Raw genomic sequence first — 15,850 nt, 5'->3', positions numbered from 1 at the left:
CCTGTTGAAGAGGGAACGTAGGGAACGTAGCTGAAAGCTTAATCTAAAATTAATTTTAGAAAATATAAAAATAATATTTTATAAATTTGTAAGGCTCAACCAAATGCTTAAAATTCTTCATGATGCCACCCTCGACTTGTCCAAGTCAAATGGATTCTTAAATTTTAAATAGATTCGTCTATTCATACCAAATTGTATTGATCGGAGTGATTGATTGATCGCCGTGTGCTGGTGACCCGATTTGTGTGCACTTTGGCTTGCCAAATGCTTAGCACGAACCGTGGCAAGCTGTGGGGCAATGCTGCCTCCACGGTAGTCGGGGACACGTGTGCAGCCGACGCCAAGCTCGTTGATTATGAGCCCGACAAGCTCAGCTGGCTAATGGCAGCCATAAAGAATTGGTCGCCAGTCAATTGCTTTGCCCCAAAAGGTTGTTACATAAAAATGGCGCGCCAATAAATCGATCTTCACGATGTGGTCGCTGGCGGCTGGCTATTGTCAGAATCGCCAGAATCTAGAGTCTGGGCCGGAGGCTGAGTCAAGTGCGCGTGCCCAACTGCGTCTGCGAATGGAAGTTAGCAGGGAGTGCTGACTAAGGAGAGAGGCAGGGACGGGGAGGAGTTGACCAGGACGGGGCGTTGCCAGCAATAGATGGCAGCAAAGCGTACGAAATTGAAAGTTGGCATAATGAGGGCCAACTGCACGAAGCCAAGATCGAAACGAACGGCCGGCCGTAAACAGATTTGGCAATTACATCTGATTACACTGCAGCAGCAGCAGCCGCAGCAGCGACGACGTCGACAGCAGCAACAACTGCATCTGCAGCGGCAGCGGCTAGAATCTTAGATGCGCAGCACTCGCTGGCTGTATAAATAGCTGAGAGTGCGCCCAGTTGGAAATTAGTTAGTGCACAGCAGCAGCAGCAAGAGCAGCAGCAACAACAGCAACATCAGCAACATCAGCAACATCAGCAGCAGCAGCAACAAGAACAACAGCACCCACAAAAGATGCAATCGATACGTCGTTTGGTTCTGTTTGGACTTTTGGCCGTGTTGAGCGTCTGCTCCTTTGCCAAGCCCCATGGCTGGAGCAGCAGCGGTGGCGGCGGCAGCGGCTGGTCATCGGGAGGTGGCTCCTCCGGCTGGTCTAGTGGCGGCGGCGGTGGTGGTGGCGGCGGAGGCTGGAAAAATGGCGGCGGTGGCGGCGGCAGTGGCTGGTCATCGGGTGGTAGCTCCTCTGCGTGGCCCAGCAAAATAAGCATCAGCGCTTGGCCTTCCAGCGGCGGCGGAGGCAGCGGCGGTGGTTGGTCCTCGGGTGGTAGCGGATGGAAGAGTGGCGGCGGCGGCGGTGGCGGCGGTTGGCCCAGCGGCGGTAGCAGCAGCTCTGCCTGGAAAGTGAGCTCCGGCGGCGGCGGCGGCGGCCTGGGCACTAGCTGGTCCAGCGCATTGTCAAGCCTTTCCGGCTGGAAATCGCAAGCATTGTCGGGTCTGAGCAGCGGCTGGAAATCAGGCGGCGGCGGCAGTGGTGGCGGCTGGAAGTCAGGAGGCGGCGGCGGTGGTGCCTGGAAGAGCGGCGGCGGCGGCGGTGGCTGGAAGAACGGCGGTGGCGGCGGTGGCTGGAAGAGCGGCGGCGGCGGTGGCAGCAGTGGCTGGGCGAGCGGCGGTGGCGGCGGCGGCGGCGGTTGGTCCTCCGCTGGTTCCAGCAGCGGCTGGAGCTGGTAAAACCCTCTCGATAACGGAACATTGAGACGACATTAGCAACCAAGTGCAACTGTACATAACAAAAAAAAAACTATTTCTTATGCTATAACAAATCAATTTTTTTTTTAATTTTTTTAATCTGCCAATAAACATTTAAAACAATGTAAACTTTCAAGCGAGCATATTTGGGACTACAAAATTAAGCTTAAGATGAACAGTGTCGCCTGTGAAAACTGGTGGCGTCTTGAAACTAAGACAGAAATGTTGCCAAGACAAATATTAAGTCTAAGGCATCAAAGCCAGCTAGCTCCTAGCTGAGAGTGAACAAAACAATAATTGAGACTTGTAGCTTATGATTAAACGAAAAGTTTTAAGACAAAACTATCAACCGAACCTTTGAAATATCAACAGCAACTATAGCCTTCTACTAAAACTATACAGCATACATCCCGCTAGCAGCCTGGCGTTCAAGCCTGAATCAGGATGTGGTTCAGTTGCCTCAATGACCATGTCATCTAGATCGCTCAGCCATCAACACTACTATGTTAGTTAACCAGCAGAGACAAGTAAGCTTCAGCACTGGCTAAAACAGTTGGAGAAGTCGAGATTTTCCATTTACTCTCTATCTGAACAGCAGCAACACGATATGAATCCTTGGAGACATAGAAGCTATACTCCTCTAAACTATTTGGCTTAGTTCAGAGACTTAGTTCAGAGACTGTACAATTTTTGAGCTTAATTTTCAACCCATTTTCCAGTCAGCCGATCAATTTTAGATACATATGTTGTTGAAAGACTTGATAAGCTCGAGCTATGTTGGAATTCCCTGGGAGTACCCTTCTGGCTAAGAGGAACGTCAGCGGCTTTAGCAAAATGAACGTTTATTTATTAGTACAATTAAAAGTAGAGAGGAAGGAAAAGACTTGAGAAACTTTGGGTGTAACTAGTTGGGTAAGCGAACAAAAAAATTCAAAAAAAAAAGTTAAAGTATAGCACTTGTGGGTAATGCCTCTAGCTCTATATCTATGCCGTGGAACACATGTCAGCCGCAGGAGTAGCCGGAGTATTTACATTTCGTTTCGTCTTGCAGTTCTCGTTGTGTGTGGTTCGGGAGTTGAGCGTTTGGTTTGGTTGGTTGGTTGGTTGTTTTTACCAGCCGCCACCACCGTGCTTGCCACCGCCTCCACCGCCGCCGCCGTGCTTGCCGCCACCACCTCCATAGCCACCGCCGCCGCCACCGCCGCCGCCGCCATGCTTTCCACCGCCGTTACCGCCTTGCCAGGATACGGAGCTGCCGCGATTGCCGGCCAGGGACTTGACGCCGCCGCCACCACCGCCGTATCCACCGCCACCGCCGCCGCCGCCATTCTTTTGCCAGCCGCCCTGTCCACCGCCGCCGCCGCCGCCGCCGTTCTTTTGCCAGCCTCCCTGGCCGCCGCCGCCGCCGCCGTGTCCACCGCCACCACCATAGCCGCCACCACCGCCGCCTCCGCCCAGGAGTCCGGCCGAGGCAATGGCAAACATAAGTCCGCACAGGAATACGACGAGCAGAGCGTAGCGCATGTTGAACTGGAGTATCCTTTGATTGATGAACTGTTGCACTGAACTGTTGCTAAACGGTTGATTGCTGCCTGTTGACTGATGACTGTTGCTGTTGGTGCTGTTAGAACCTTAGCTCCACTGATGCCATTAGCAGGGCCAGCGCAGCGCTTTTATAGCGCAGCTGCCACGGAACAGTCTGAACTCCAGCTGAGTCATGGTGCACCCAAACACCGATTGGGCATGAAATTGAAGCAGTGCGCGATTTTTGCGGGGGCGACACGCCATTTTCAGCGACGCACCCAAAGGCTACTCGGAAGGCTGAGAGAATCGCAAGGCAAGTGGCTGTCGAAGCCAACGCGCTGTGCAGCCACTCAAGTGCGCGGCACACGCGGCGCATACGCAACGTTTATGCTGGGAATATTGCGCATACGCCACCGGATTCGCACCGAGAACGCCAACCACTGCGCTGGAAGCACTTGTAAACTGCTGAGCCATAGCGATGTCATTAATTACAAGCATTTTGCGGCAACACTTTTTGCCAGCAGCTCACAATTTGTCTTACAATTTACAATTTAAATTTTGTAATTTTTCATTTTTGTTTTCTGCATAATTAATTGCAGTTTTTTTTGTGTGTGCTGCACGACTCAAACACACGCGCATTCGACGGGGTTCAATGTCAATTACTGTGCAAACACACAACACACCAACAACAAACAACAAGCGGCAAACGCAAAACCCAAACTCAAACTGCAAGTCAAACCCAAACAGATGAGATGCCTGTTCAAGTGAATTACTTACCATATATTGCATCAACTTGTCCACTTGCTGTTGCATTCAACGCGTGCTGCAACTGCCACAGTGCAGCGGATCCCAAAGCCACAAATAACCCCACAGACAGGTCTACAAGACGACCTCAGCCAGATGAGCAAAAAATATGCTAGGCATCTGCTGCACACTGAACGCAGAACACACAATGCAATTCTCAGGTGTTTCTTTTAAGCCTGCTGATCATATTTTCTATATACATTTTAATATATGTATATAAAAATTATCTTCAGTGTCGAATTAATAATATCAGACCGAAGATCACAGTCTTTTCAACTTTGTCAGCTTGAACTTAATTGAATAAACCTAATAAAATAAACCTATTTCAACCGAACCGATTCGAGCCGGGAATTTCAATCAATTTTTGGAGCCTTAATCCAAGCCTTAACTACACAAAAGACAATCGAACCAATTTTTATGTTTAGAAAACAAAAAATCTGATTAGAATTTCTGGCAACAAGCATTAAATTTATCTAACCATACTTGGTAGATGTCAATTTTGGAGAAAGATCGAATCTAGCCCGAAATTTCGATATAAAAATATTGATGGCATGCAATATTTTCAGTAGAACGGGCAAACATAAATTGTAAATTAAATTGCTTTAGTAAAATATAAAAAATATAAAAATTGCAAAAAGAGAAAGTATATATTTATAAGAATAAATTTTTATGTTTAATCAAATGCACTGTTTGTAGATACAAAAGAATATGTTGGAGGTGGGCTAAGCCGTTCGACGCAGATTATTTCGTTTAGCTAGTATTGTACAACATGCAGGACTTGTGTCTCTGTACAGCACTGTCAAAGTGGGATAACTACAGAGGCTGTCATCGAGTATGGCTCCTGTGTGACGGACAGAATTCTTGAGAGACAGCACGCGGACGGAGACGCACTTCACTCTCAAGTTTATTGAAAAGGCAAGTCAGTTACATAAAAGAAAGCAATATAGACGCTGTTACTTAAGGCTCGTTATATTTGATATATATTTCGCATTTTGAAAAATGCCATCTGGTGCCACTGTGCCACTTACAAGAAACTGTGAGACGATGAGCCAACGAATGTTCCACGAGCATTGTGAATGCATAAGGTAATAGCAATAATTACAGCGTCAAGTTAGCATATTAATTGTTATGGGCCATAATTCAAATGTGCATTTATGTGAATTTTGAGATCAACGAGAACACAAAACCACCTCAAGTTCGGCTAACAGCTGCCCCCATCCCTGTCGGCTGGAACAGCTTGTTCTACGTCTCGATCTGCTTAGCGTTCCCAGGCTGGGGCTGGCTGCGGGGCGAACACAAAAACTTCAAGATGTTTCATCTATGTAAATCGTTGTAGTTTTTAATTGTTCTCGACTATGAAATGAATTATGGCAAACTGAAACGTGGCTGGCGAATGCTCGTCAATTATCATTCAACGATCCGGCGATGCATTCAAACAGAAATCATGCGATTTGTTGCTTAATTTACAATTTGCAATTTGTATTTGTTTAAAAAAAAATATTTCTTTATAAAAATGGGAAGAAAAAAAAAACTGTCTTATATACATATACGTAATATAATATTAAAAGTCAATAAAATCAAATCGAAAACGAAAACGAACGGTCCCAGAGTTGCCAGCGTTGCCTACTACCAGCCGCTGCTGCCCCAGCCATTGTTGCTACTGGACCAGCCGCTGCTGCCGAGGTTCTGGCCAGACCATCCGCCACCGTTGCTCCAGCCGCTGCTGCCACTGCTCCAGCCACCTCCATTGTTCCAGCCGCCGCCGCCACCGCCGCCAATTTTGATTACCTTAATTATCTTGGGCTGGGAGGACCAGCCGCTGTTCCAGCCGCTGCTGCTGATGCTGCTGCCCCAAGGATTTGAGCTCCAGCCGCTGCTGCTGCTGCTGCCCCAAGGATTCGAGCTCCAGCCGCTGCTGCTGCTGCTGCCCCAGGGATTCGAGCTCCAGCCGCTGTTGCCGCCGATCCAACCGCTGCTGCGTATCAGTCCTGCCGAGCTGCAGGCAAACAGAGCGCTGAGTACTATGAAAAATTTCATCCTGGAATCTCTGTTAATATGGTAGCTGGGCTTGGCTGCTCCTGTGTGTGGTGGGTGTGTGTTTTGAAGTGTGGCAATTGAATGATCTGAAAATGTACGCAGCGTACGCTATTTATCTAGATTTGCATAGCATCAAATCAGTGTAAAGCAGGGGAGCGGCTGAGCAGCTCAGTGGCTGAGCGGCTCATCAAGTCAAGAATCCACAAAATAAATCGTACTGACTGCTGGTGGGGGTTGCCCTGGCCTGGTCTTGGTCTTGGTCAGCTGATAAATAAACCAGCTGCGCACATATAGAAAGACGAACGAGGTAATTGCAGTTTATTAAACCACTTTGAGCGTCCGATTCTTGACCAGGGTCAACTACTTTACAGCACTTTACGACCGAGCACGGCAACAACAACAGCAGCAGCAGCAGCAACAACAGCAACAACAGCAGCATCTGCAGAAACCCATCACAAGCCCCGTGGCCCATGGGGCCCAGTTCATGTTGCCAAATTGCACATAACTCTTACGCTTGATGGATCATTTCCTCGCCAAGCTGCTGTCTGCTGGCTGCTGGCGGAAACAACGAGCAGCTCTGCTCGCTTAAGCCTAATCCGCAATATGCGGACAGAAGCTCGCAGCGGGTGACTCATTTGTCATGTTGGCAGCTCAGCCAGGTGAAGGGGCCCGCCAACTGCAACCACAAAACCACTGCGGCTCACACAGTAACCACCAAGTCAGGGCGAACACAGCCCAAGAATGTAATCCGTGATTTCAGCTTAAGATATGCAACAGCTGATATCCTTTCAGACCATATCAATTGATACAAACTATGTGAGAGAAATATTGATATTCATATTTCTATGAGTTCCAATCCAGGCAAGTGTAAATTTGTATATTTATTTTATATATTTTTTTCAGTGTCGGCAACTCGTTCTTAATCATCTTTTATGTAGTGCTAATGAACAGGATATGTTCCTTCGCATTTCAACATTCTCTTGCCTCATTGTAGTTGACCTCGCCCGTTCGATACACCAGTTTGCATATCTGATCGCAAGTGTTGGGCTTCACTGTACTCTGGCGCCTAGACGCTTGTTGCAATCTGTGTGGCGGCCTCTATTCCACAGATGTCAGTGAATTGTTTTTCTACTTACGTGTGTTTCTTTTTTGCATTTTGGTTTTTTTTTTTTCGCATAGGCATTATAAACAAAAATTAATTGAATTGTCAACGCTTAACATGCAAATTGTATTTGGGGGCCAATGGACCAAGATCAGGCCATATAAACACCAACAAAAAAAAACACAAAAACAAAAAAAAAAAAAAAAAAACAACTTACAAAAGTATGTGTACATAGAATTAAATATGAGTAGGTGTATTAGATGGAAAAAAAAATTACTTTGGAGCCGATTAGTTGCGATTTTATCGGCTTATCGCAGTCACAAAATTGTTAACGAGTTTCGAAATTCCTTAAGTCTAAATTAGTTTGTAAGTAATATTGGTTGCCTCGCAAAAGCAGCTTTGCATTCATGTTTTGGCATCAAATAATTTTAGAGGCAATCAAATATGGAATATGGGCGGGATTCGGTTGCGCTTCGAATCTTGGCTCGAATTGCCTCTATTTTTGGCCGCAAATGCCGCAACGTTCGAGCCGAGCTGTACGTGGCCCAGACGATTGTTTGCCATAGGGCTTGTTGGCATTGACCTCCAGGAAATAGTTGCCCTTGATGTTGTGCGGCACCGCATAGCCCATCGGCTGTTGCTCGCCAGTGCAGAGATCTTCGCGCAGCCGCTTGAGCGAGCTGCAGCGTGTGGCCAAGAAGTTGCGCTCGTTGCCCGGATAAACGGACTCCTCATAGTATTCCCAGGCGCGGTCATGCGCACAGGTCACCGACAAACAGCCCACGGGCAGGGGCTCCAGGCCGCCCGGATAAAAGTCCACATCGCCCATGGGATCGCGCTTGCCCAGCACACCCGGATTGCTGTGTATCACATCAATGAAGTGCGCATCGCCGCGCTGCAGGCCCGACAGAACTTCGCCCTCATTGAAACACGGCTTGGCCGGGTCCAGTCCGGTGATGCGCGGCACTGTTTTGCCCGTGAACTGCTGCAGATAGCGCCCCGCCGCGCCCACAATGTGTGCACCCAAACTGTGTCCAATCAGATGTATATTCTCCACCTTGACCACATCCAGCAGCTTGACCAGGCCCCGAGCAATATTCTCGCCAATCTCGTCCGTGTTAAAAGCCGACCATGTGTACAGGGTATCCACAAATCTGGCCACATCCACAGCCTGCATTATAATATATCACATTTGTTTCCAATTCTTTCAATAATGATACAAATAATAAAAGACAGCTCTCATTCCGGCTATTTGCATCTAACATCCAAGCTCGTAAGTTTCATTCCCAGGAAATTTTAAAGTGTATGCGACCTTAACATTCAGCTAATTTTAGTTTGCTGAATACAAAATTTGTTATTTTCTTCTGATTGAAATATTGGAAGTTCAAAGGCTATCGAGAAACGCGTCATAAGTATTCCTTGGCATTGATTGTTCTGATGACTCGACCTTGTCACATTGTTGATAAGAACTAAAACGCTTTGGTTTAGGCAACAATCAAAAGTGATTAAGTGGGAAACTAAACTAAGCAATAAATGTGCACAATTAAAGGTGTTGACTATAGACTATTGGAATCGGAAAAAATTGTGTATCTGATCATTTGATCAACATTGTTGCGTCTAACTACAAACTAATGACTACAGATTCATGCCACCCAATACTTCAAGTATTTTATGGGCTTAAGTTCAAGTTGTGCCTTAAATAAGTTTGTCAACGATTTCGGGCTTGTAGTTCAACAGATTTATATACCCTGTTTCAGTTTTGAGCAATACACTGTTCCCACAGAGAAGAAGAGTATATGTAAGCCTGTTTATTAGCTTCAAACTTGCATACTCTGTTCACAGAATTAAAAGAGGGTATATTCGTTTTGAACAACATTCATATGGCTATCCACCTCTGCATACTAATACAATATTAACGACTTCTAAAATATATAAATTAGTGTATTTCATTAGCCAAACCTACCTGGGGGTGGCATATTGCAGTTTGATAGCTAGACACTCTTACGGAATACTCAAGAGCTTCTTTGAGCTTCTAAATTTGCATCAGCCCGCATTAGGGTTAACATTTTGGGAAACAGCCAGCTCATAAGCAAGAATACTCGTTACGAGCTGTGAGCAGAATATCGAGCAGTCGCCTACACCCGTTCGACTGCTGCCTACATTTAAAGAGAAATTCCTAAGGAGAGATCAAATTGGGGTGCTGCTCCTAGAGTATACTTGCCCAGCCGACTTTCTCTCCCGGTGCGCGAAACTTGACTTAAACAGAGTATGCTGCAGTCGAAACTCACCACAAAGTTAACATCGCCGCGACAATTGTAGGCCTGGGCCAATTGCTCAATGGTATCCGAGTCATTGACGGTGGTTGTCCAGCCGGTGGCAAGAATGACAACACCTTTCTTTGGGTCGAATTGCGGACTGTGCCACATGGCTTCCGCTTCGAGGAGCGGAAAGTTTGTCTTGTTGCAGGCGGTGCGCAACTGGAAGTTCATTTGGTTAATGTCCGGCGTGTACCTTGACCTGATCTTGTTGGAGCTAAGCGCCTGCGAGCCTGCAAGAAGCCGTAGTCTTATGGCTGGAGATTAGTTGTTCCTCTGGTACTCACACAAATAGTTGATGGAGCTGGAGGCAAACTCAAAGGGATAGCCGGCAATCAGATTTTTGCTGCCCTCGAGCAGGCCCTGCGGTGTGGGCAGCATCTTCGGATCAATAATGGTGGAGCCAACGCTCCGCAATGATCCAACCACATCGGGCACCGTCCACTCGATGCCCTGACCCAGCGCTGCCAACAGCAGCAGCAGCAGCAGGTGCAGCAGACAGTGCTTCAGATTCAGATTTGGGCTTTCCATTCTAGACGACAGTTGCGAGCGCAGTGAATGCCGAAAATTGTGCGGAACGAATATTTATAGGCCCGTTTGTTGCAGGCGCACACAGAGAGAGTAAGTGCGAGCAGTACACCCCATATAATACACGGAGAGAGTGAATGAGAAGAGTGCGGTACGAGTAAACAACAATTCAAGTCGTGTGACCATATAGGTGTATTTCATTCGCATCACAGTAATCAGATAAGGTGCACTTGTCTCTTAATTAGATTCAACAGTAACATTCCCTCGCACACTCGCCACTTGCCACTCGCCTTAGGCAGCATTTCCCCTATCGAAATGCATTTAATTTAAATACAAATTGTTTTTAATCTCAATCCGAATCGAAGCAGTTGTCGTTCTCTGGTTAACCCGACGAGCTGTCAGCGAGCTTATGAAATATATCGAAAATATGCACCTCGTATTCCTGTATGGCAATTCTTAACTGAATTCATTTTCAATCAGAACTGTTCCTCTTGGTATAGAGTCTATAGCATACTCATTCACCTCGACTCGTCTCGAGTGCTCAAAACTGAAATAATACGCTGATTGCGAATAAACAAAAGTAACAAAATATCAGAGCTTTTATGAGAGTGGTCAACCTTCGCGACAATATCGTTGTTACTCCACAATCGCTAGGGTATATGCTTTAATATGCGCTAGCTACGAGTATCCCATATTAATGGGGGTATTCCGCAACTATTATTATGCTGCAGATGTACGACTGCCGCCCCATTTGGAGTGCCCCGAACACAGACGTCACAAAGAACCAGTTGACATCAGCGCACTCCCGAATTCTCGAGGCGCAACACGAGTGCCGGCCCCTAAAGCTGATGAACATAAATACCCTGTCTAAAGTTCTAGTCAGAGTTTAGTAAATCATTTTTAAAAATTGTTAAGCTCAAATGCTGTTAAAGCTGGGCGCAGTATTTGAATTGAAATTGAACTTTTATGTAAATAGGCGACATATGATCAATTATGGCAGGGTATTCGTTCGTTTGGGTTGCACAACATTTGCATGATTTGGTATTTCCCATTGCTAAGTGCTTGAAATCAAAACGAATTATCAAAAATTTATTTATGACATGCAATTGCCGGGTTCCATTTGATCTCGCTTACATCAACATCTGTCGATTTATTTGTTTCTATTTCTAGTTATGCAGCAAATAATGTTTAAAAACACAATCACAACGTTTAATTGGACTTACAATCTAAATCCCTTTGACCGACTTTAGAGTCACAACTAATTGAACTAATTGACATTCTGTATCTTGATGCTTAACTAATATTTAACTAATAAGTATTGTATTAATATGCAACAAATTTCTAACGACTGCAGTTTATACTGGAAAATTTAGAGCATGTTGATTAAATCAGGAGGATCATGAAGGTCTGACTACAGTCTTGTGTACAACAAATCTCTGGCTAGAAGAGCGGCATTTGAGTCCAAATGGATAGACGAGCAGACGGACGGACAGCACTTTAATATACTCTCTTTCCTCTATGAGTCGAGTCCTCTTAAATCCTCAACTATTCTATATTATTTTAAAAAGAACTCATAAATCTATTTGGTGAATCTACATTTCTACATTTCGCTTGAAAACATAATAGCTTTGTGTTAAATATTATTTAGGTAGTTTTAGGTCCCGTGTCCCAAATACATTTAATACCGCAGCAAGTGGAAATAAACTGAAAAATAATTGTGCGAAGGTCAGAGCGCACTTCTTACTTTTTCCAGGTAGCAATATGAAGTAGCCTAAGATTACTTTGAGCTTGTTTCTAAATAATTACATTTCTATAGAAAGAACTGTCCGCAGTTAGACAATGAAATAAATTTCAGAACATTTTAAAAACAATACTCAGATAATGTGCACCTATTTTGTTTTAATATTCATTCATTTGGTTATCGGTTATAGTTGGATATATATGGAAAAAAAAAGAGAGAGAAAAAAGTATATATTTTGAAATACTTTAGACACCTTTAGGACTCAGCATTGCAAGTGCCGCAAGTGCTTTGGGCGGACGTAAAGGTCTCCAGGTCGGCATGCGTGCCATAGGGCTCGGCTGCATTCGCATCCACATAGAACGTGCCCAGGTCTGTGGCCGCATAGCCCATTATGGCTGGGTTGGTGTCGCTGCAGGTCTTGCCTGTCCATAGATCCACATAGTTTTCACAGCGTCTGCCCAAAAAGTTACCCGTATTATTTGGATACACAGACTCCACATAATAGTCAACGGCGCGCTGATGCGAGCAGCTCACTGCGCTCACACCCGAACAGCCGCTCTTGAGGTGGGACAAGCCCTGCACAAAGAAGCTGCCGTCGCCAGTGCTATCGGCAGTGCCTGCAATGCCCGGATTGGAGATAATGGTGTCAACATATTTGGCGTCGCCGCTGCGCACGCCCGGCAGCTCGTTGCCATCGTAGAAACACGGATTCGCCGGATCCAGGCCGGTAACGCGCGTCAGCATCGATCCGCCCGTTAACAACTTGTAGTTGCGACCCGTCGAGCCCGCTATCTGGGCGCCCAAGCTATGACCTATTACGTGTACGCTCGTCTCCACATATTCGCGATCCAGCTGGAGCAGCGCCTGGGCAACATAGAGCCCAATGGCCTCCGTGTTGAGCGCCGACCAACTGTACAGGGTAGTTATAAAGTTCGCTGCATCCAGCACCTGTCCAAGGGTATTTACATAGTTTTAAAATCTAGAATGGTTTTTTTTTTTTTTTGTGAGATCAAGCCAGAGCGAATACTTTTTGAAATTATTACATTTTCCATCTAGTTCATCGCGTGCGAAAGTTTTGGGAATGCGTTTGTTGTGAATGCGAACTGGCTCACTTTCTACATAGGATCAGTTTTATCTAAGATCAGGGCCGATCAGCTGATCACCCCAAAAACAAAATTGTTCGGCTTTAAACTAATACATTTCGAGTAAATCAGCTTTAAGGTAGAAATAAACTGGGGACCTAACCAACGCATTTATCTAACTCTATTTAATAGCTGCCCAAAATTGGCAGAGCCCAAATTTAGCCCGCAATCTCTATATGAAAATATCTACGGCTTGAAATATTTTCAGTAGAGCGGGCATTTGTGTTGTTTGTGACAAGTCTAGCTATGAGCCAAAATCTGAGCTTAGGAATATGCATTTGAAACCAGGCTACCAAACAGGCAGAGAATACAAATCGAACCAACGACTTCTACTTTCTGGGCTTGCAACTAAATCTTCAAAATAATTGAAGATACATGTACTTAATCTACTGAAAAAACGGTTGATTTTTGAATTTCTACCTAACGATTATTATAAAGAGCATTGCTTTCTAAGTTTACTTTTCACTACTTTTCGTTCTTATTCAAAGCAAAGAAATTGAACCTGTTAGCAATTCACACAAAAAGATGAACTCACCACAAAGTTGGAGTCATTGCGACAGGCATATGCCTTGGCCACAGGGCCGCTGTTCGAACGATCGATGGATGTGCCCCAGCCGGTAATGAAGATGACTGTGGGTCTGTCCTGATGGAAGCCTGTCGTATTCCAGAGCTCCCTGGCCTGGGTGAGTGGTATGCTAATATTGGTGCAGGCATCTGGACGCAGCTGGAAGTTCATGAGCGACATATCTGGTATGACTTTCGGCTGCACCAGGCCCAGATCCATGATGGTGCTGCAGATGTACGTAAGTGTTGAGACGCTGATGTCCAGCGGCAGGCCGAATACCAGGCCACGCAGCTGATTCTGCAGCTGGTTCAGCTGCAAGCGCCGGGCCGCCGGACTCCTTCTGGCCGCACCAGTTGCATTCTGTCCACTGGCCACGCTCAGCGTGACGAGCAGCGGTAATAACCAGGCCAAGGGCGTCATTCTATTAGGGGACGACTGTTGTTAGCTACGCCAGCGGCACACCCTTTTATAGCCCTTGACAATGGGTCAAGCGATTATGTTAATATTTATCAAAGCCAAACAACAGCCCTCAGTCTCCGGTCTTCTGCATGAGAATTTCGCTTAATCAGCTGCTCCAGTTACAATGCACACACATCACGTGTCCAGCTGTTTAATAACCAGGCCAACACAAATCTAATTGTCTAAACGCTTGCCCAACGCTCCGCAATCAGCGATCACCAATCTCCGATCCCCGATACCCGATCAACGATCACCAATCACCGATCAGCGATCAGTTCATTCCCAGCTTAGCTACTGGCCCATTGCTGCAACTCATAGTGGGTGCTCCCGACTTGGCCAAAGAAAAAAAAAAATTAATAATAAAGGCAGCAACGAACAAGAAGCAAGTAAAAGTGCTCAAATCGGGACTGCTCGACCAGACGACACCCTCTACCCAGAGGCAAACTAAAAAATCTAGCTGCCTTCAATACATGCATCTATATATCTTTATAGACACACACACACACGCACGCTTGGCTCTACTCCACAGGACATGCGCTCTTTTATAAATCGGTGCTTATTGTCCGATCCTCATTAAAGTTCCAGGACTTAAAGGTGGCACGCAAATATATATATGTATGTTATATAGTTTTCTTCAATTTTAGTAGGAAAGGAAAGGAGGTAGGTATTCAAACTGTGAGAGATTCGAAATCTGTGTACGCTTTGTTAAATAATATATCTACTTAAACTAAAATCGATCATTTTAGACACCGATCAAAAGCTTGTGCATGGTACGCGATCAGCGGACGGACAGGTGACCCATAAACGGACAGAGAGTCGAACGGACAGTCAGACGAAAGGACAGGCAGATGAACCTCGTTTTATCGACTTAGCTCGTCATCCTGATTAAGAAAATACATAATATAAGTACTTGCTGCTACTGCCTGTTACGTACACCTGCACAAAAGTGACATACCCTTTTCTTCAGCTTAGGGTATAAAATTGAAGTATTTGCGTTAGGAAATGCTTCCAACGAAATGCGAATTAATAACAAAGTAACTCATTGGCGGCGGTTGCTACTGTTGTTGCTGTGCTTGTGGGTGTACGCGCAGCAATCAGTAGCAACAACAGCAATAGCAACAGCGACAACAACAACGACAACAATAACAACAAACACAACAACTTATTACATTGGTAATTTGTGTGCGCAAAAGATTTGTGGGGCGCCCCACTGCCCCGCTTGACTTGCTGCTATTATAATTGTTGCTGTTGCTGTTGCTGTTGCTGTTGCCGTTGTGACTAGTTGTTGCTGCTGCTGCTGGCACGCTAGCAGCAACAGCCGCCGGCCGCACTGGCAACGGTAAGTGGTTGCTTGTAGCTGTTACACTGGCAACGTGTCAAAAGATTTGATGAATAAAGGTGCAAGCTAATTATAACACTCACCATGTATTCACTTGTATTCACTTGTATTCGCTTCACCTAATTTAAGCAGCCAGCGAGTGTTTTGTGCATTGCAATTTCGTGTGTCTCGATTACCTGTGTATAAAAAGTAAATTATTTACATATATTTAATTTTAATTAATAACTATTATTCACTATATATTTATATCACCATATGCGCATACGATTCGTATTCATATAGTTCAAAGTGCTTTCTAATAACGAGAAATGTTTTGCAATAATTAATTATCATTTTATGAGTACACCAAATCATATTCTGTTTGTGTGCTCCATAAACATTTGATTTGAATAAAGAGTAAATAAAACATAATATATGATTCATATTCATATCGGATTATAGGCAATTTCTTTGCTGCAGAGAAGAGAATAGAGAGATTGTGTTCTCAAGAGATATTGTGTTCTCAAAGGGGAGGCAGAGATTGGGCAATATTGTCTTTAGTCTCATGTCTGGGAC

At 45.3% G+C, this 15,850-nt stretch overlaps 5 protein-coding genes across 5 annotated transcripts; 1 reads left to right on the top strand and 4 right to left on the bottom strand.

The window, feature by feature from the left end:
- The first annotated feature begins 472 nt into the window (after positions 1-472).
- On the top strand, positions 473-1,721 carry LOC138911111 (loricrin). Its single transcript, XM_070208394.1, has 2 exons — positions 473-542; positions 877-1,721. Exons 1-2 carry the CDS (start codon positions 473-475, stop codon positions 1,719-1,721), a joined length of 915 nt encoding a protein of 304 aa, XP_070064495.1.
- Positions 1,722-2,564: 843 nt separating this feature from the next.
- LOC6636154 (uncharacterized) lies at positions 2,565-3,403 on the bottom strand. Its single transcript, XM_032439774.2, has one exon. It carries the CDS (start codon positions 3,261-3,263, stop codon positions 2,850-2,852), a length of 414 nt encoding a protein of 137 aa, XP_032295665.1. The 5' UTR covers positions 3,264-3,403; the 3' UTR covers positions 2,565-2,849.
- A 2,200-nt stretch (positions 3,404-5,603) lies between these two features.
- LOC6636153 (sericin-1) lies at positions 5,604-6,203 on the bottom strand. Its single transcript, XM_032439775.2, has one exon. It carries the CDS (start codon positions 6,102-6,104, stop codon positions 5,694-5,696), a length of 411 nt encoding a protein of 136 aa, XP_032295666.1. The 5' UTR covers positions 6,105-6,203; the 3' UTR covers positions 5,604-5,693.
- A 1,100-nt stretch (positions 6,204-7,303) lies between these two features.
- LOC6636152 (vitellogenin-1) lies at positions 7,304-10,079 on the bottom strand. The gene is made up of 3 exons (XM_002059623.4): positions 9,809-10,079; positions 9,495-9,754; positions 7,304-8,377 (listed from the first exon to the last, which is right to left on the bottom strand). Exons 1-3 carry the CDS (start codon positions 10,050-10,052, stop codon positions 7,703-7,705), a joined length of 1,179 nt encoding a protein of 392 aa, XP_002059659.1. The 5' UTR covers positions 10,053-10,079; the 3' UTR covers positions 7,304-7,702.
- A 1,849-nt stretch (positions 10,080-11,928) lies between these two features.
- Positions 11,929-13,934, bottom strand: LOC6636151 (vitellogenin-1). Its single transcript, XM_002059622.4, has 2 exons — positions 13,468-13,934; positions 11,929-12,738 (listed from the first exon to the last, which is right to left on the bottom strand). The coding sequence occupies exons 1-2, from the start codon at positions 13,915-13,917 to the stop codon at positions 12,046-12,048; spliced, it is 1,143 nt and encodes a 380-aa protein (XP_002059658.1). The 5' UTR covers positions 13,918-13,934; the 3' UTR covers positions 11,929-12,045.
- Between the last annotated feature and the right edge of the window lie 1,916 nt (positions 13,935-15,850).

Source organism: Drosophila virilis, chromosome X (assembly GCF_030788295.1).
Source record: "Drosophila virilis strain 15010-1051.87 chromosome X, Dvir_AGI_RSII-ME, whole genome shotgun sequence".
Lineage (NCBI taxonomy): Eukaryota > Metazoa > Arthropoda > Insecta > Diptera > Drosophilidae > Drosophila > Drosophila virilis.
This window is presented reverse-complemented; position numbering and strand designations above follow the sequence as displayed.

Excerpts from the sequence above, each read along its gene's own strand:
- LOC6636151 (XM_002059622.4), bottom strand. The coding sequence starts at position 13,917 with ATGACGCCCTTGGCCTGGTTATTACCGCTGCTCGTCACGCTGAGCGTG. Across the intron at positions 12,739-13,467 it reads GCAATGACTCCAACTTTGTG|GTGCTGGATGCAGCGAACTT; the intron begins GTGAGTTCATCT and ends ACCCTTGGACAG.
- LOC6636154 (XM_032439774.2), bottom strand. The coding sequence starts at position 3,263 with ATGCGCTACGCTCTGCTCGTCGTATTCCTGTGCGGACTTATGTTTGCC.
- LOC6636152 (XM_002059623.4), bottom strand. The coding sequence starts at position 10,052 with ATGGAAAGCCCAAATCTGAATCTGAAGCACTGTCTGCTGCACCTGCTG. Across the intron at positions 9,755-9,808 it reads CAGCTCCATCAACTATTTGT|GCTCGCAGGCGCTTAGCTCC; the intron begins GTGAGTACCAGA and ends GGCTTCTTGCAG. Across the intron at positions 8,378-9,494 it reads GCGGCGATGTTAACTTTGTG|GCTGTGGATGTGGCCAGATT; the intron begins GTGAGTTTCGAC and ends ATTATAATGCAG.
- LOC6636153 (XM_032439775.2), bottom strand. The coding sequence starts at position 6,104 with ATGAAATTTTTCATAGTACTCAGCGCTCTGTTTGCCTGCAGCTCGGCA.
- LOC138911111 (XM_070208394.1), top strand. The coding sequence starts at position 473 with ATGTGGTCGCTGGCGGCTGGCTATTGTCAGAATCGCCAGAATCTAGAG. Across the intron at positions 543-876 it reads TGGGCCGGAGGCTGAGTCAA|CTGAGAGTGCGCCCAGTTGG; the intron begins GTGCGCGTGCCC and ends CTGTATAAATAG.